The sequence below is a fragment of the Anopheles moucheti genome, chromosome 3 (genome assembly GCF_943734755.1).
Source record: "Anopheles moucheti chromosome 3, idAnoMoucSN_F20_07, whole genome shotgun sequence".
Taxonomy (NCBI): domain Eukaryota; kingdom Metazoa; phylum Arthropoda; class Insecta; order Diptera; family Culicidae; genus Anopheles; species Anopheles moucheti.
In genome coordinates, this window is record NC_069141.1 from 23,434,091 (window position 1) to 23,453,199 (window position 19,109).

General features: G+C 44.2%; 4 protein-coding genes across 4 annotated transcripts; 2 read left to right on the forward strand and 2 right to left on the reverse strand.

Moving 5' to 3' along the window:
• Positions 1-3,608: 3,608 nt before the first annotated feature.
• LOC128305367 (lanC-like protein 3 homolog) lies at positions 3,609-6,233 on the reverse strand. Its single transcript, XM_053042768.1, has 3 exons — positions 6,139-6,233; positions 5,828-6,021; positions 3,609-5,747 (listed from the first exon to the last, which is right to left on the reverse strand). The coding sequence occupies exons 2-3, from the start codon at positions 5,997-5,999 to the stop codon at positions 4,687-4,689; spliced, it is 1,233 nt and encodes a 410-aa protein (XP_052898728.1). The 5' UTR covers positions 6,000-6,021; positions 6,139-6,233; the 3' UTR covers positions 3,609-4,686.
• Positions 6,234-6,824: 591 nt separating this feature from the next.
• On the forward strand, positions 6,825-7,821 carry LOC128305368 (GTP:AMP phosphotransferase AK3, mitochondrial). Its single transcript, XM_053042769.1, has one exon. The coding sequence runs from the start codon at positions 6,980-6,982 to the stop codon at positions 7,628-7,630; it is 651 nt and encodes a 216-aa protein (XP_052898729.1). The 5' UTR covers positions 6,825-6,979; the 3' UTR covers positions 7,631-7,821.
• Positions 7,822-8,480: 659 nt separating this feature from the next.
• On the forward strand, positions 8,481-15,888 carry LOC128305364 (tetratricopeptide repeat protein 14 homolog). Its single transcript, XM_053042763.1, has 12 exons — positions 8,481-8,644; positions 8,976-9,382; positions 9,526-9,602; positions 9,694-9,819; positions 9,954-10,162; positions 10,576-10,788; positions 10,859-11,265; positions 11,355-11,630; positions 12,798-13,009; positions 13,096-13,367; positions 13,437-13,570; positions 14,012-15,888. Exons 2-12 carry the CDS (start codon positions 9,091-9,093, stop codon positions 15,592-15,594), a joined length of 3,801 nt encoding a protein of 1,266 aa, XP_052898723.1. The 5' UTR covers positions 8,481-8,644; positions 8,976-9,090; the 3' UTR covers positions 15,595-15,888.
• A 1,249-nt stretch (positions 15,889-17,137) lies between these two features.
• LOC128305370 (fatty acid hydroxylase domain-containing protein 2-like) lies at positions 17,138-18,382 on the reverse strand. Its single transcript, XM_053042771.1, has 4 exons — positions 17,818-18,382; positions 17,474-17,730; positions 17,256-17,393; positions 17,138-17,158 (listed from the first exon to the last, which is right to left on the reverse strand). Exons 2-4 carry the CDS (start codon positions 17,629-17,631, stop codon positions 17,146-17,148), a joined length of 309 nt encoding a protein of 102 aa, XP_052898731.1. The 5' UTR covers positions 17,632-17,730; positions 17,818-18,382; the 3' UTR covers positions 17,138-17,145.
• Positions 18,383-19,109: the final 727 nt, after the last annotated feature.

Below are 19,109 nucleotides of genomic sequence, written 5' to 3' on the forward strand. Positions count from 1 at the left end.
GACAAGATGGCGGCCAAGATGGCGGACACAAGATGGCGGACAAGATGGCGGACAAGATGGCGGACAAGATGGCAGACAAGATGGCGGACAAGATGGCGGACAAGATGGCGGACACAAGATGGCGGCCAAGATGGCGGACAAGATGGCGGACAAGATGGCGGACACAAAATGGCGGACAAGATGGCGGACAAGATGGCGGACAAGATGGTGGACAAGATGGCGGACAAGATGGCGGCCAAGATGGCAGCCAAGATGGCCCGTGGGAGGTGGGTGGTGACTCGTGGGAGGTGGGTGGTGACCCGTGGGAGGTGGGTGGTGACACGTGGGAGGTGGGTGGTGACACGTGAGAGGTGGGTGGTGACCCGTGGGAGGTGGGTGGTGACTCGAGGTTTGAGACGACTGCTAATTGACGGTTAATTGACGGCTAATCGACGGCTAATTGACAGCTATTTGATGGCTAATTAACGGCTAATAAACGGCTAATTGACGGCTAATTGACGTCTAACTGACGGCTAATCAACGGCCTTTTTTCAGTGCCGGTCACTCAGTAACTCAGGGGCTCAGGCACTCAGGGGCTCGGGGGCTCAGGTGTCTGAGTGGCTGAGGGTCACCTCTTGAAGTACATGCACTCCTGGTATCGGAAATCTGAAAACAGCTGGTTTGTAAGGAAAGTTAGTGTATAAACATAGCATACCTTTAGGCGGGCAAAATTACCAGGTGCTACCTCTTCCGTGAATGCTCTCCTGGTGCTATACATTCGGAAACTGGTAGTTTTCGAAGAAATTTTTCTCCACCAACGGGAAAGTTAGTGTTGAAATATTGCATACCTTTCGGCGGTTTTCAACCAAAATTGCTGTACAAGGTGCTACCTCTTCCGTGGATGCTCTCCTGGTACTATACACTCGGAAACTGGAGTTTTCGAAAAAATTTTTCACGACCAACGAGAAAGTTAGTGTTTAAACATTGCATACCTTTCGGCGGTTTCGTGCAAAATTGCTGTACTAGGTGCTCTTCCGTGGATGCTCTCCTGGTATCGGAATTCTGAAAACAGCATCTTCCTTAAACTAGTGAACGCTCTCACGGGTTTGATAGTAGGCAATGCAATAGTGATGGGCAAATTATTTTTGGCAATAGTGATGGGCAGGTTATTTCACCTGCAGCGCAAATTTATTCCACCTCTTGAAAAACATGCTCTCCTGGTATCGGAAATCTGAAAACAATTGTGTGCGCGGCAACGGTATAGCGGTTTTCACAGTTGACCTGCTGATTTGGTCATTGGACAAATTTGTCAGCATTTTGGCAACTATAAAACTTGATCAATTGTTGAAAAAGTTCAGTAAGTAGGAGCTCACCACAGAAGTCAACCGTTAATTTTTGTTCATCGCCTAAAACATCTACATGAGCGGAACAGGTTGCTAAGAAATTTCGCTGATTGTTACCGAAAAAGTAAACCGATTGGAAACTGTACCTTGGGCGAAAAAATCGTAGAAGGCGTTGGACTAATCAGGAATCATAAATGTACGTAAATCGTAGAAAATGTGATTCGTTATGGTTATGGTTACTCCTTAGCTCATACAAACGTTTATATATAGACTAGCTTAACGGCCCGGTTTCAGGGCTACGCAATAGAACTCTGAGTTGTATGCAATGGAACTTTTTTTTCGATACTTTGCTGATGTTTGTTTGGTCATGGAGGTAGTCTTTCTACACAAAAACTTGACTCGATTTTAGTTTTCAAATGCTAAAAGCTATGCAAATCTAACCGGCTGTGCTTAACACAAATTACTATTATTATTAAATAAAATTTGCGTTGTTTGCTTAATGGGATACACAATGTTAAACAATCCACTAAATAACAAATAAATAAAAGAATCAAAATTCACAACTTAGTAACTCGCTCATTCTGTATTGCAAATCGTACTGGACTATATTCCTGTTATCAAGACTCGGATTACAAGTCACGGTGATGAACAGATCTGGTTTGCCCAATAGCACAAACAATGATCATTGAATTTTGATACTGTGCCCTCATGTATCCGCTGCAACTGAGTGTTGCATGGCGAATATTCCGGAAGCACTGCGAGCGAACCAATTCGATGGCAAAGTGCTCCTTGAATGCTGTAGTTGTAAATTCCACCACGTGCTGCTTCTCGAAATTGGCGCACGTATGATTGTAGCTCCATTTAGAAGAGTACAGATACAGTGGTAACTGGTGCTGGTGGTGATATAGCCGGTTCCGTTATTGTATTCGAAGATGGTGATGGCCCTGGCGGACCATTTGAAGAAGATGATTAGGGGTGGCCCAGCGGCGAATAAAACGGTAGGCGGAGTAGGCCCTTTCTTACTGCGCTTTTCGCCTTGTCTCATTCCAAGTCCCCTCAATGTTCCCCTTCCCTCCTGCATCGTTTTTTTTAAATTAGAGGCCCCAACTATAATTCCGCCCTGGGCCTCCAAGGGGATTGACCCTCCACTGTCCACAACAGCAACAGCAAAAAATAAAATCAACATATAAAATATTTTGAAAATATTACTCTACATTCTATGGAGTCTAACTAAAACTCAGAAATTACTCACAAAAGCACGCAAATAATTGTTAGTTTGATAGAAAGTTTTGGAACAAAATATCAAATACATGCTGATCTTTCCATTCTGCATTTTTGTAAGAAATTTAACAGTTTGATTGAATTTAAATTCTTGTGATATTGTGAATGGACAATTAATGATGGATGATAAATATAGCTTAAGCTTTATTGTGTCCTACTTGTATTTTCTCCATGTGTCGACTAATTCCATCGAATGACGCAAAAAGCGGATAAAACAGAAGGCTTTCTACACGCGCCTATCTATAAACCGTTTGCACTAGAGTAGAGAATAATCACTCTTTTCAATGATTTGAATCAGAATCGAAGAGTGGGTTTAAAGATTTGAAACCTTTACTCACTCTTTTGAGATTCATTAAAAAGCATTGCAGTGCACTAATGTTTTCACCGCTCTTTTGCGTTTATACTCACTCTCACTCTCTGTGCCGACTAGAAACTTACTCAGGAGTGAGTAAAACTGTTTTATCACTCTTTGGATTATAATCGCTTTGTAAGAGTGAGTAAAAGAGTATTATCACTCTTTTGAGATTGTAAACACTAATGATGAGTGAGCCATCGTGGTTTCTCTGTGGTCACTCTCTTTGGATTTTACTGCCCGAGTGATTACAGAGTGATTATAATCCAAAGAGTGATAAAAAAGTTTTACTCACTCCTGAGTGAGTGTCTAGTCGGCACAGAAAGTGAGAGTGAGTAAAAACTCTTCGTGCTAATGTATACTCATTCACTCTCTCGAAGGTTTCAACTCACTCACTCACTCTTACTCAGCGTGCACATCTCTAGTTTGCACACAGAACGCAGCCGGTGGCCCAATCAAACGCAGCCAAAATAAATGCAGACCGCAGCCAATACTTTATCAGATCGTGTTGTAAGATTTTCTTACCATCAGAGCAGCGAGTGCATTGGCCGTTGACCACAGATTTACAACACAAAAAACAAGAGTAGACATTTACACATTTATCTATTGTGTCGAATGAACATGTCACATGATTAACTTTATTTCATCCCAAAACGATATATTTCAGCAATCGTCAATTTTTAATTCAATTACTTAAACTTACAGCAAACAGGACAAACAGCCATGATTTAGATTCATTCTCCATCAACCGCACACAAGACAACGTTACGCTCGGCTAGCTAATGATGTGCTCTCTAATATGCTGACCTAAAGACCTACTCGCCTAGGCGCATGGTAGAAACCTACTCGACTACGCACAAGGGACACACAGACACACATACACACAGCAGTGGCAGCGCTAAGTGTATCGTTTTTAAGTAACGATCTTTCAGATATCTGATGATTGACCTTCACCCGGGAAGATACCACATCCTGCAGGTAGCCAACCTGTGGGCACCTTCTGTTGTCGTTGAGAAGCAGTACGGTTTCATGGGCTTTTCGTTTCTTTTTTACAGACTAGGATAAGATAAATTACTTACGAATCACAACTGCAACGTGCCACGGTGCACAAAGTACAATAGTATTTACTGGTTTGGCTACGAGTTGGTTTTTTGTTCCGTCATTTGCAAAATACTTTTCCGGGGTTTCCTTTCCGTCTACGCTTTCTGTTGCTTGCTCTAGTGCTACTAAATGGCAGTTTGTCTTTTTTTCTTTGCTTCCGCCCGATAAGCGATAGCGAACCACACGGTGGCCATTTAGAGAAGATGTATTTTATATAGTCTTGCTGATTGATTTCTATCCGCTTTCGTCAATGTTCAAGGTATGGTTCCCTCCGTAAGATAAACACTCAGTTCAGAAAAATCAGAAACGTTTCGTTAGCACATTAGATGATATCCTAGACAGGGTGGTCTACCGTGATTTTAGATCCAACATGTTTGGTTTTGTGCTATGATGAATTCTATATGCTGCTACATATTCTACTGGCTCGTTGCGAGCACGTGTACATTATCGCTTCCTTTTGATGCCTACAATGCTCCTTTCGATGTACCGACGAATGTGAAATTGTCGTCACCACGTGCACCTCCTCGCAGGAAGACGACTCTAGTGATCGTTAACACGGCCCCACCGAGCTATATGCGCTCCAAAGGAGCGCGTCTGCTGTCCGGGAATTAGTCCTACATATTCAAAAATTTAGAATTTCTTTTCAAACACATCCATAAACGGAAAGGCGGCCTTTTCCGGGCGCAGCAGATCGATCAGAAAGCACACCGTCCCGGCGTAACCCTCGTACAAGCTGAACGGGCAGTCCGGATTCCGTGCGTTGCGGATGAATTCCTCGTGCGTTAGAAACTCCATAAACTTCAACGCTCGATGTAGATATTTCGGATCCGATGTGAGCCGATAGAGCAGCAGGAAGACGTAACCACTGCCTGCCACTCCATGGCAGATGCCGGGACCCTTTCGCAGCAATCCCTTTCGCCAAACTAGATCCGCGCTGCGGATGCAAGATTGCAAATAGCGCTGCTCTTGAAACACCAGATATGCTTTGGCCAACAGATAAACTACGCCTGCCGCACCGTGGCACCAGTGCACGAGCGTTTCGCTGCGTGTGCGCCTCACACAATCCTGTAGCGTGGTCGGAAAGTTGCCTTCAATGTCCTGCAGCCTAAGCAATCCGTCAACCGTGTTCTTTACTAGCGACATTTCCACACTGCTCAGGTTCAGTTGCAACGGTGACTCCAGCAGCATGTGCATTATGGCCGAGGTACCGTGGGCGGCTCCGAGGTAATCGTCCCCGTAGCACTGATAATAGAGAGGTAGAAGACTGTTCCGGTGGCGTTTGCCACTCTCGAGTACGGCGGCACAGATGACGGTGAGAATTTCCTGGGAAAAGAGCTTACGTTCGATGGTTTGGTGCAGCCAGTAGACTCCCGACAGATAGCCGGCTCTCCCGAACAGTATCTCATCGCTGCCATTCTTGTTAAAGTCTAGCCGTTTGCAAACCTCAAGGCCGGTCGCAAAGCAACGCAAATCTTCATCCATCTCTTGCTTGGCATTGTGCCGGTGGGCAATGGCCGCTGAAACCGCATACACGCCCGCATTTCCACACAGAAACGAGCAACGTTCTTCCGGACGTCCGGCGTACCGTGCAGCCAGTGCCTTGGCATTTACTATGTACTGCTTAGCGTACTGCAACGCTTCCTGTCCGAATATGCCCGCGTCGTGTAGCTTTAAGAACATATAAGCGATGCCTGAAACGAATCATAAAAAAGGGGGAATAAATTTTATGGCTCAAAAAACCGGAAGCAACTGCAAAACGGTGCTACTCTACCCGCATCGCCCACGTATAGGTCACCCCGTTGGTCTGTGTTACGGTCCGGTTTGGTATTTTCAACTATCAAATTAACGTAGGACTGTATTAATCCCTTGATGTGGTCATCGCATCGCTGTATTGGCCCACCACCATAATCCGGAAACGGATTGGCAAAGTATCTAGTGCCCATAGGGATATTAATGATGCGGTGGCTGGAAAAAAGAGGCGGATGTCGATGGGTGCAATGGAAAACTGTTGAATACGCGGAGTGTACCAGCACTCTATCCTGATTTGGCTGGTTTTCGTACGCGGAAACACACTACCATTACCTGTAACTAAACCAAAGCACAACTTTATCCGTTCCAGCCACCAACGTTTATCCTGTTTTTTCTCCGCTTTCCTTTGCTGTTTGCCTTTTTTCTGGGTTTTCCGTTTTTGTTTTTATTTTTCACTGCAGTCACCTTTGCACACAGGACGAGCGAGCGGACATCGTCTATCAATTCTAATGTGACGTTTCATCCAGCGCTTTTTTCTAAAAATAAAATAAATAAATAACATAATACGCAAAGCTCAATCATAAAACATTCCAGTAAATGTTCTAGCAATTAATGAAGAAAGCAACGAAAATTAGAAACTGGCCATGGTACTGAAGATGAATGAAATATATCTTCTAGTAACAGAGGTCTACAATTTCGTTTGGGAAGTGGCACTGTGAACTATGAACAATTGTACGATCAAAATTAATTATGGATTTTTATGAGAATTTCAAGCACAAACACAAAATTCGTTGCTCAATCGTTATTATTCTCATTTTATGCGGAGATTTTAAGAATCATGTCATTTTACAATATTTGTAAAATTCGAAACATCACTTCGTCAAAGCAAGATTACAGATTAGTTCTGATTAACACTGGAATGCAACAACACAGCATCCTTATAGCGCATGGGTGGATCGGTTTAATCACATCCGCGATCAAAACCAAAACATTGTTCCTTTCGTAGCATATGAGAAAGCGGCATCGGTTCCAAAGTGCACTGATAAAAGCGAGCCATATGACAGCCATGCTAGGCTGAAAAGGTTTCCGATCGTGTACGGTGAGCGAAAGGTGATCGCGCTTTTGTACATTATTACTGGTTTTTAAGAGTTTTCTATTAAAACAACACACCAGTATGGCTAGTGGGAAGCTGTTTCGTGCAATCATCATGGGTGCACCCGGATCGGGCAAAGGAACCGTGTCGGGCCGAATTGTCAAAGTGTTTCACCTGAAGCACATCAGCAGTGGTGATTTGCTGCGATCGAACATCGCGAAGCGCACCGAGTTGGGATTGATCGCCGACAACTACATTCGGGAGGGCAAACTGGTGCCGGATATTTACATAACAAAGTGCATATTGAATGAGCTCGAACAAATTAAGTCCTCCTCGTGGTTGCTGGACGGCTTTCCTCGCACGCGTGAACAAGCGGATGATCTATGGAACCAGGAACGGATCGATTCCGTAATCAATTTAGACGTGCCTTTCGATGTGATCATCGAACGGATTCAGAGTCGCTGGGTACATTTGCCTAGCGGACGAGTGTACAATGTAGGGTTTAATGACCCTAAGACTCCAGGTCGGGATGATATCACTGGGGAACCGCTTAGTCAACGGCCGGACGATAATCCGGTGGCTGTTCGAAAACGTTTAGAGGTGTACGATGCGTGTACGCGCCCCATAAACGAGTACTTCAATGAGAAGGGCGTGTTGGTCACATTCAAGGGGAGCACCACTGACGAAATATGGCCACATGTGAAGCAATATCTCGAAGCGAAGGTACAGTGAAGAAGTACCGTGCTAAACCATATCCCCAGAATTCCAATGAAACATACCGGCACAAACAAGCTGCACAGTAGTAGATAAGATAATACAAGTGTACGATAACGTTATATCCCAATAGCACCTCGAAAAGTAATTCCATTGTAATTCCACTGCGGCGACAATAAGCAATTGTAAAGCAATTTTAAATAAAAAAGTGGAAGATTATATGGAGAAAGGTGATTGGTGTGCACTGACGAAAGAACATGAAATAAGGATAGAATAGAAGCGATATGATAACATTTTGTGGGTTACATTGTTTTTTGGTGATGTGGGACAAGTCAACAATGCGAGATTATCTTCATTATCATAGTTAAAATTTTATTTAGTAAAGTTTGTAGAACAAACACATCAATTTCCTAATTCCTAATTATGGTTACATTTGTAAGCATGTCGTGGAAGAAAAGAGAATGAATCACGTACTTGCTGAGCGGTTTGGCGAAGCAGACATTCTTCCGGTGGTCAAGGCCGGAGCGATACGATGGCTGAGGCACTTATTGTGATTGCTTTACTCAATCGCCTGCCAGGAAGGGGCTCGCCAGCTAGGTGATCCGAAGAGGAACATAGTAAACTAGTTGGCTAGAGCCAAGAATAGGATAGAGACATATTTCTGCTGGATTGAGAATGGATTTCCGGCTGGTTCGCACTTTTTATGCTTTTACTGCTTCTACTGACATTTTTGAACTGGTATAATATCAATAGTGACGTCGCTGTCAAACCAGCAAAATGTCATTTCAGCGTTGTCAAATGTATCCAATATGGTGGCACAAAAAAGACGACTTCTAGGCAAATGATTGCTTTTTCCCGCAGACGCCGAAGTTCAAGTGGAAGTGAAACGTTCTACACATTGGTGCTCTAGGTGCGTGCGTGTGGGCAAGAATCTTTTTTCTATGGTGAAGTTAGCAATTTTAGGATATACAGGACATCTGCAGCGTAGGGTAATATAAATAGGCCCACTCTGTATATCGGAAGAAAGTGCAGGTAATTATAGTTTAGAACTACGAGCCCTAGAACTTAACAAACAATTCCGTCGTGCTGGTACAATAGTCAGCCATCTTTTTCTTCCGGGAAAATTCTGTGGGGCATTTTTTCTCTTTGCCGGTAATACCATCGGTCGAATGCGTTATAAATTGTTTCTAACCTTTTAGAACCGCACTTGCCAAAGCTCGTGTGAGGGTAACAAAACGCCGGATAAACCGCAAGAGACCAATCCCCTCATTTGTTTCGCGGATAGACCAACAAGGCGAACACAGCCAATCCCTCTGTACGAAGTGTGTCAAGAGTTATGAAAGTGAATTTTTGTGAACCGTAGCTTGCAAACTGGGAAAACACCCCGCCCGGCGACACATCAGCGTGGCGTTTGCCAGACGCGTTTTAATGCACATTGTGTATCGCAATATATAAGAAGTCGCAAATCCAACATAACCATGAGTCAACAGCTGCCGCTAAACCGTGTGCTAATTCAACGGACGGTTGAATACCACGGGAAACCATTACAGAAAATATGGGAATCAGAGATTCAGCCGAACGAGCTGTACAAGCTACTCGGTATCGACAATGGGTTGGATTTTGCCGTTTACAACGCGAGACAGAAACACTTCACTCTTCAGGAAAGGGCCAAACGGTTAAAACTGCAACAGTTCATAGTGCGAAATGCGAACACGCTGTACAGATACTACCCATCCGCTTCCGGGGAGCCGGAACGTGATTACAAACAAAGTAAGTGTTGCTGCCGAATACAATAAAAGGAATATTGTTGGAGGTTTAACCGCACTGTACACTTCTCGGTTAAAAATGTATGCACACGTAGAATAAACGCTCGATCCTGTCGGCACTGACCGTGCTGACAATTACAATTATAGGTAACCTGTTTGCCCTACCACCATTGGATGCTTTCTTGGAAACGGATGTAGCTGGCAGCGCAACTCAACTGCTGGAGGTATTGACACATTTAACGCTCCTCATTTGTAGGCCGACTCGGGCGTACGAGTCCTACCGATTAATCTAACATCGTCAACTTTTCATTCTAGACCGTACAACCGGGTGATGTAGTGTATGGCTCAATCACAATGTTCAAGCATTTTGCCGGAGTTCTCTTTCGGCCAATATTTATAGTCGGTAGCGTAACATCTTACATACGAAATAAATCTATTAAGGTAACTATGGCCCGAAGCGATCTTCATAAAATGTACAGCGCATCGTCGGAAAGATACTTTACATAGGCAACCTCATAGCCTTCCAGTCAGAGGCTGTGTTGATATTATTGAATACGCTTTCATAATGTTTCTAGGGTACTATTGCGAAAAACGAACTCATCTATCCAGCCCACCGTCCTTCAAAAGTATTTTTTCCAAATGATCTAATCTGTTGCGAGGTGATCGATGTCGCACCGGACGTCCGGCGCCTTAATTGTTCGATGAAACGCCCCCCGGGCAGTCGAGCCCCGGAAACGATTGCGTACGGGCTGCTTACCAAGGAGGATCTGCCGGAGCTTTACAAGTAAGTGCGTTCTGTACTGGATGCAGCGAATGCTTCTCTGGGGATGCGAAACCAAACGAGAAGAAAATGATTTCATCAGACGCCGGTCTGCAGCAACGCTGATAGGAGCAAATAACTTTTGGCGCGCATGATTTAAGTTTAAATAAATAACCGGTGAACCGAACAAAAGTGTCAGTCAGTGAAACAAACTGAACACTTGTTCGGGAGAAATAGCTAAAACCAAACAGATTCTCTTAATTTACACGTATTTTCGTACGTTGGTTACGCGTAAAATCAACCATTGTGCATATTAGTGATAAATTTTCGGAAATTGAAACGGAGTTCAGCGTAAAACAACTGAAAATCGTTCATTTACGCATATCCATTTCATAATTAATTACTATTTACCTCTTGTTTATTTCTACTTCTGGCAGCCTCACTTCGCAGCGGATCGACCAAAATTACGGCGAGTTTTTGGAAAAATCACCATCCTTTAATGATCCGTCGTGCATCGAGCAATTGTATCAATCGGTTGGACTAAGCAGTAGCGAATACTGTACGAATATGTCCAGCTTAAAGGGTAGATATCCATCACAGGAGTATGCAGCAGAATTGCGCAACTCGCAAAACAGCAAATGGGCATTTAGGTACGTTGTGTCATCCGTGTACAACTGGGAATCATGTCATTAAGAACTTTATGTTTTGTGTTCTGCACAGATCGGTTGCTCAAGGAATTGAGCATTTCAAGGAAGGGCGCCACGCTGAAGCTTTCCAATGTCTCAACAAAGCGTTGAGTATGGATCCACGCAATGTCGAAGGATTGGTGGCACGTGGTGCACTGTATGCCAACAGTGGATCCTTTAAAAAGGCGGTCGAAGACTTCGAAGCGGCACTCAAACTGAATCCTTCGCATGCAAACGCGCGTAAGTACATGGGCGAAACGTTGGTAGCGCTGGGCCGTAGCTACGAGGAAGAGAACCGCTTTGAAGAAGCAAAGAAAGCATACCAGGATTGCCTGAACATTATTCCGCACCATGAAGAGGCCCAGAATTCGCTCGAATTTTTAAAATCGAAACCATTCACCGGCAAACAGATTGTGGAACCGACTGAACTGGAAATTCCAAGTAAGTAATTATGATCATGATCTCAGGATGGTGACAACTTACACGCTTATATTATATACGTGTCTATTGTTTTATTTTCAACTTTTCAGCATTAAACATTGTAAAACCATCGTCCAGTGATCGCAAAAAACAGGAACCCGACACATCCGGTGTTGATGGTAGTGGTTTGTTCGGAGGCAGTAGCAGCAAGCGAGATAACGATGGCTCGCGCAAGGATCGTAAAAAAGATAGCAAAAAGGAGCGCAAAAAGCGTCATAAGAAGCACCACAGCAGTTCGAGTGACTCCAGCTCCGCTAGCTCGGATAGTAGCGATTCGAGCAGTGACTCGAGCAGCAGCAGTAGCAGCGCATCGTCAAGCAGTTCCGGTAGGTAGTGTAATGAAACCCGGGTGTGTTGATGCAAATGTATAATCAACTTAAAATGTGCTCATGGTTTACGTCCGTCCGAGCGTACACACTTTTGGCCATTTTCCCTTATTCCTTAATCCTTGCTGCGTAAATAATGTATTTTATCACCAATTGAAATATGTTGAAATAACGTTAAAATCATTTTTAATCCAAATTAATCTAGATTCATCGTTGAAGATAATGTTAGCTTGCTAATTTGAATTAAATCTACATTCATACTTGCCCTCTCTATATGCCATTCGAAATTGCTACTTTTATGTTTTTCTTCCCAAAGTCCTATTATTGCTTACATCTATCTACGATCCTTTCTATAGTGCAGCTATATTCGTATGTTTTAGGTTGTAAAAATTACAAACAAATGATGAGACAGAAGAATTTATTGTTCAAAAGCATTACAAGACGTTCGACCAATGGTGTGATATCAGTTGCCGTGGCCGTGTGACGTGGTCTATCCTCATGAGTGTTGAAATCTTCCGGAATAGTTTTACCTGATGAGAAAACGTAATGCAAAACTCGTTACACTGGCGCAGCAACAGTTCTCCGACACATAAAAACGTGAAGAGGATGTGTGCAAAGAATTTCGCCATTGGGAAACATGCAAAACGAAGCGAAATGAAGACTTCTGCCCTGTACCCCTACTGCAGCTGCTGCACAATCAATCAACAGAAGCGGGGTGTAATGCGCGAGAATGTTCTTTCTTTTGTAGGACACCAGGTCTGAGCAGCTACCCGCCATTCCAAGGATATGCAAATCTTTGAGGTACAATACATTGAACGTGGGGCATTTCATCTGATGCAGTATGATCGAGATACAACAGAAATTATTTCCTGATCAACATACAGTTTGCCCCAGATTTTATGACGTTTTGTGGACGTTGTTTGCTGATTGACGGTTTAGTTTATTTCATTCGATTGGGTGGTATGGATCAGAACAGTTAGTAAGATTATTGCGCACCACCACCATATCGTTGTGTGTGGCCGTCTCATGAAATCTTCCTATCATCCTAACGCCGAGTCTTCGGCTGTGTTCTGCAAAGCGTTTGACCATTATTTGAAAGGGTGTATCTAGCTTTGAACTATTATCCTCCACCGTTCTATCATCTGCTTCCTAATTTCCTTTTTTCAGATTCATCCAGCTCTCGCACTAAAAAGCGCAAACGCTCGAAGAACGATAAGAAACCGAAATCCGTATCGCCGCTTGGCAAACGGGTGACTTCCGGTGGGCGTAGCGGTCCAGCAGCAGGCGAACTTGTCGGTTACCCGATTGGAGGTCAGAGCGGCATGTTTGGACACGGTTCAGGTCACGGGCAATCGGGAATTGATGATTATGAACAGAAGGTAAACAAAACCGATATCCTTTTTTTTAAGTGTTTTGTCCTAAGTGTTTTGGTTCCCATATATTTCTCCTCGAATTGTATGCACAGGTGCGCAAGTTTTTAGAAATGCCCCGTGACGAAGAGAACTACGAAGAAAAGGTTCGTAGATTTGTCGCCGAGGCAAACAAGTACCAGAAGGAGCGCAAACAGATGGAAGACAAATCAAAGAAAAAGAAGAAGAAGGACGAGAAAAAGGCCAAGAAGGAAAGCAAGAAGAAGCGCAAGTCCGATGAAAAGAAGAAATCGAAGAAAAAGGACAAGGGTGGTGGTGGCGACGATGATGCATCCTCGGGCAAGGATAAACTACGTGAAGCTTTGAAGTGCGTGTAAAATACACACCGATACAGTCAGAGGAAAGATAATTACTAATTTTCATTGATGTGTTGCAGAATTTTTGAAAATTTTCCGGTCCTGGATGAACTTGGCTCGAAACTATCGGTCGGTGGATCGGTTGCAGAAGCCCTGTCCGCCCTTCTTGGTGCGGGGTCCGGCAGTAGTAGTGGAGGAGCCGGAAGCTCCAGAGGTAAGTCTATAGAGGATTTAAAAAATGACTGATCTTTGCGATTTTTCCAACGATTTGTATACGAAGCCAACAGTAAGGAAATTAATTATGTAGTTTGGTTTGAACGGCAGGTGTCATACCGGATCGATACGATTTAACATGGTGAAACACACCGGATGTACTGATAGAGAAGTCCTGTGTTGACCACCCGATACCAGACGGCACCGTGGAATGCATTAAAATATAAAGAAGAAAATGTGCTCTCTTTTTGTGTGAAAATGAGCGAAGTGCTCTCTTTTTTCCCCTATAAATCAGATTAGGATGCAAGTAAAATTTATGTAACGTTTCATACAATTATGTTTTTTTGTTCGTTGCCAAAATCAGTCACATTTTTAATGCTTTTGTTAGTTAGTATGACGACGTAAAGATAAATGATTGATGGATGTCTACATGTGCTTTCAGCTAAACCAACTGATCTGTTAGACATCGATCGAGGAGCAGCGGCTAGTGTGGACGAAAGCGGCAAAGATGGCAAATGGCGCATGATGTTTAATAAGGACAAACGCCCTACGAAAGAAGCGGCCCCAATGGCCGCCACATTGACAGCGGGAATCGGGCAGCATCCGTTCAGCAATGAGTCGGACGAAGATTCACTTGGTGCCAGCGCACCACCACCGTATGGTACGGTTCCCAAAACACAACAGCATACTGACCGCGGTTCTGGACGATTCAGTAGCCGTTACGATGACCGCGGTGGGGCATCTGATAAGGGAAAACCCTCCACTGTTTCGCAGATGCCACCGGTTAAGTCTGGCCCGGTGGTGCTGGATAAGTTCGGTAACTTCCGCCTAGCAACGGCCGATACCCCGTCCACTGCTGGCGGCTCGAAACCGCCCGAACCGACGGCTGCGCCTCCGATGCGCCGATCGCGCAGTAAATCGCGCACCCGAACTTATGGCAGTTCGCGGTCACGTTCGCGATCGCGCAGCGAGCGTCGACGGTCGCGTTCGGGCAGTTTCCGGCGAAGATTCAGTCGTTCGCGGTCGCGATCGTTCAGTAGATCGCGCTCCGGCAGTTATTCGCGCAGCCGATCGCGATCGCGCAGCTTCGAACGTCGTCGCTTTGATCGACGTATTTACCGAGGTGGTCGAGGTGGTGGCGGTGGAGGTTACGGCGGAGATCGTATGGGTTCGTTTGGCGGCAATCGGTTCAATAATTCACGCGGCCATTACAGGCGGGGTGGTTTCCGTGATTTCAGGGACAACCGTTTCGTAGGGAGTCGCGGTGGCGGCGGAATCGGTGGTGGTCGTGATAGGCCCCCGTTTCGGCCACGCTACCGTGGGCGGTTCCAGCGTTCGTACAGTCGCAGCATGAGCAAATCACCCGATCGTAGACCAGTGAGTCCTAGCGATGATCGTTCGCGCCATCACAACCGACGCGGAGATAGCCGTGACCGTGGAACGGCGGGCCAACATCAGCGGGGTGGAGATAGCCGGGAGCGCTCTTCGCCGCCTGGCCGGCGTGGCAGTAGTCGGGGAGATAGTCGCGATAATCAGCGTGATCGTGATGGAAGCCGCGATCACCATCGCCGATCCGAGGGACGCGATTCGTCCAAGCGTTCCAAGGAAGATCTAAGCTCGTCTGCTGTTGGTGGTGGTGCTGCTGCTGTAGCCGACGCTGCAAACAACAGTTCGCCGGACACAGCTCGTGCCGACAAAGCACGCCAACGCCGCTCATCTTCTGCCGGAAGCCAGCGTTCCAGTGGATCGACCAAAATTCCACATGACATTGAAGGACGCTGGGCTGACGATCGTACGAACGAAGGCGATCAAAAGAAGACACGGCGACACGACACAGCAGATGAATCAGCGAAGGAAGAAGCCGGCATGCATTCGAGCAATACTTTGGTGGCATCCTCGGCAGCTGTCACGGACGATGTTTCGCTGGAGGAACTAGAGAAAATGCTCTCTAAAGCACGCAAGGAACGTAAAGAGGAAATGTTGGAGCGCAACAAAGACATGCTCAAAAAAACCGGTGGGTATTAAAATGTCGGAAGAAAAAGGACATCCCTACGGCCCGCTTGTAAGAGGATGATTTGAACAAGCTCATTGTTGCTAATAAAGCTGTATTAATGTCACAAAGAATGGTAAAAACAGAAGTATCATAAGTTGCAGAAGCATATTAATCGGGGAAAGTGTAAGTTTAATTGGATCGTCTATAATCACTAACTTGAGCTATTCGTTGCGATGCCGAACGATCGCAAAGCAGTACACCTTAGTGTAATTATTCTTTAATGTACTCATTTTAATAAAGAACCAAAATTTCATCGGTAGCGTTTAAAAGGAGAATTTTAATCTGTTCATACATTTTTTTCACAGTGTTTTGTAACAAACAAACGGCCTCTTGGAAAAAGAAAGAAATGATTATTGTGCGTTCGTGGTGAAATGTTGGTCGCAACAGTGGAGGATCAATCTCGTAAGTTGGCAATCAGCATACCCGGGTATTACATACATTTTGTATGAAGCATGACGTTCCTCTTCTGCTTCCTTTCTTGTTGTACTTATTTTCGTGTCAAATTCAATGGATTTAAAATTTATAAAGGAATCGTTAATTTTATCATAACATAAAAAACATAATGAATGAATAAAATAAATTTTAGATGTACAGAATATAAAAACCAGCTGTTTTGATATTTCTGTGAGAGCGATCGCCAGCGCAAGAGAGATGGATGAAATGGGAAGTCTCCCTCATCTCGCGCTCAAAATTTCCGTCGGCCGGATCGAAATTTCTATACAAAACAAGCTGTTTTCAGATTTCCTACACCAAGAGAGCATGTATTAGCAAGAGGTAACATGTATGCCCCCATATTTTGTCAAGTGGGCCATCACTACGCATACCATCAACATCTCATCTCACTTCATCTCACTTACACAACCGATGGTGCTCATGACCTTTGATGGTATGCGTAGTGATGGCCCAAGTGACAAAATATGCACGCTGGAGGGGAATAAATGTTACCTCCCGCTAATACATGCTCTCTTGGTATCGGAAATCTGAAAACAGCTGGTTTTGTATAGAAATTTCGATCCAGCCGACGGAAATTTTGAGCGCGAGATGAGGGAGACTTCCCATTTCATCCATCTCTCTTGCGCTGGCGATCGCTCTCACAGAAATATGAAAACAGCTGGTTTGTATATTTTGCATATCTAAAATCTATTTGATTTATTCATTATGTTTTTTATGTTATGATAAAACTAACGATTCCTTTTTAAATCCATTGAATTTGACTCGAAAATAAATACAGAAAAAAAGCAGAAGAGGAACGTCATGCTCCATACAAAATGTATGTAATACCCGGGTATGCTGATTGCCAACTTACGTGGTAAAGTTTAAAACAAATCAAAATTAAATACTTACCGCTTGTTGAAAATTACAATGTATACACCAAAAAATCGGAAATGAGTTTATTATCAATGTTCAGCAAATGAGTAGAGAAAAGGTCCAAGTAAAATGCCGAATTGTTTCTATGCTTCCTAGCTTTATGCGTATTGGTTGAAGAGCCCCCAAACGGTTTTATTGAATACATGAGTTTGTAATTAAATAGAACAGCTAGAAAGACGAAAGGACGAAGGATGTTTTATTACGAGGTATTCCTTACCACCCTCACTCGTAAGCTTTGGATGGCACACAGGTGGCTTCGGATTACCTATCCGGATACAACTCTCGGGCCAATTTAATGCCCCAAAGTGTACGATGACGCTGGTGCTGCTTTGACTTCCGGAACTTTGTGTCCGTCCCGTGCAACCAATCGAGATACCCGAACGTTCCGAAGCACTCAGTAAATCTGTAAACATACAACAAACATTTAATATAAAGCTCTGCAAGAATATCCCTCATACAGCAGTTTGGTTTGATGATTCATACTTCGCGTGATGATAATCGTGGTACTCGGAACTGGGAAAGAACGGCAAATGGTAGCCACAATGATCCCGAATCGTGTTAAGGATTACCAACGGAAACCAGATGGCAGTGGTGAAGATGTGCGCCTTCATGAGCTGTATGCCGATCACTGGCGGGATCATGTTTGCTGATGATGTGCCCGATCGAAAGGCAGTACATAGCGGTCCAAGCAAACGGTGCCGTCCATTCGTGGGGCTTTTTTGGACCAGTTTGTACAGTGGCTTGAGTTGCAAGAATCGATTCACGAAGTAAAATTCAATCTCGGCAAAGAAGACACACACGACCAGATCGCGTAAGATCACACTCACCGAGGGTAGCGTGCGTACGTCCGGCACCGAATCACGGATTGTTCTATAGTAACCAGCAAACGTTATCGGGACACCGATCACCGTTTGATTGCACAAGATTGTCTTCACCACCCGCCGCAGATCGTGCGATTCTATCGGTTCATTTTTATCGGGTTGCGTTTTGTATCTACGCAAAAACGCCGACCTGTTGCTGATTGGCTGTGGAACAGAACTTTCACATACGGCTTGCGGGATGTTATCACCTAAAAGTCGCGACAGTTGGTTCGCTGCAGTAGATCGTTTCTTACGTAATGCAGCAAGGATACCACCGCTGTCCCTGATCGCCGCGGACGTGGGCACAATACCACAGGCCCGAGTTGTCCGGAAGAACGTTTCAGCTTCGTGTAATCCTCCTTTGTCCAGCTTTGATCCACGGTGAACGATACGCCTTTTCGTTGGCTACAAGGATCGCTTATCGTGCGTAGCGTACAAGTGCGGGATGAAGAAAAAAGAACTTAATGCAGTTATTCGTACGCAAAGCAACCCGATTTTTGCCGAAAAACAAACATTGTCGGTGCGAAAATTTGCACAATGGAGTAGAAATCAAGATGGCCTAGGCCATCACTGCGCATACCATCAACATCTCATCTCACTTCATCTCACTTACACAACCGATGGTGCTCATGAGTTTGATGGTGTGCGTAGTGATGGCCCAAGTGACAAAATATGCACGCTGGAGGGGAATAAATGCTACCTCCCGCTAATACATGCTCTCTTGGTATCGGAAATCTGAAAACAGCTGGTTTTGTATAGAAATTTCGATCCAGCCGCCGGAAATTTTGAGCGCGAGATGAGGGAGACTTCCCATTTCATCCATCTCACTTGCGCTGGCGATCGCTCTCACAGAAATATCAAAACAGCTGGTTTGTATATTTTGCATATCTGAAATCTATTTCATTCTATCATTATGATTTTTATGTTATGATAAAACTAATGATTCCATTTTAAATCCATTGAATTTGACTCGAAAATAAATACAGAAAAAAAGCAGAAGAGGAACGTCATGCTCCATACAAAATGTATGTAATACCCGGGTATGATGGTTGAAAACTTACGTGGTAAAGTTTAAAACAAATCAAAATTAAATACTTACCGCTTGTTGAAAATTACAATGTATACACCAAAAAATCGGAAATAAGTTTATTATCAATGTTTAGCAAATGAGTAGAGAAAAGGTGCAAGTAAAATGCCGAATTGTTTCTATGCTTCCTAGCATTATTCGTATTGGTTGAAGAGCCCCCAAACGGTTTTAA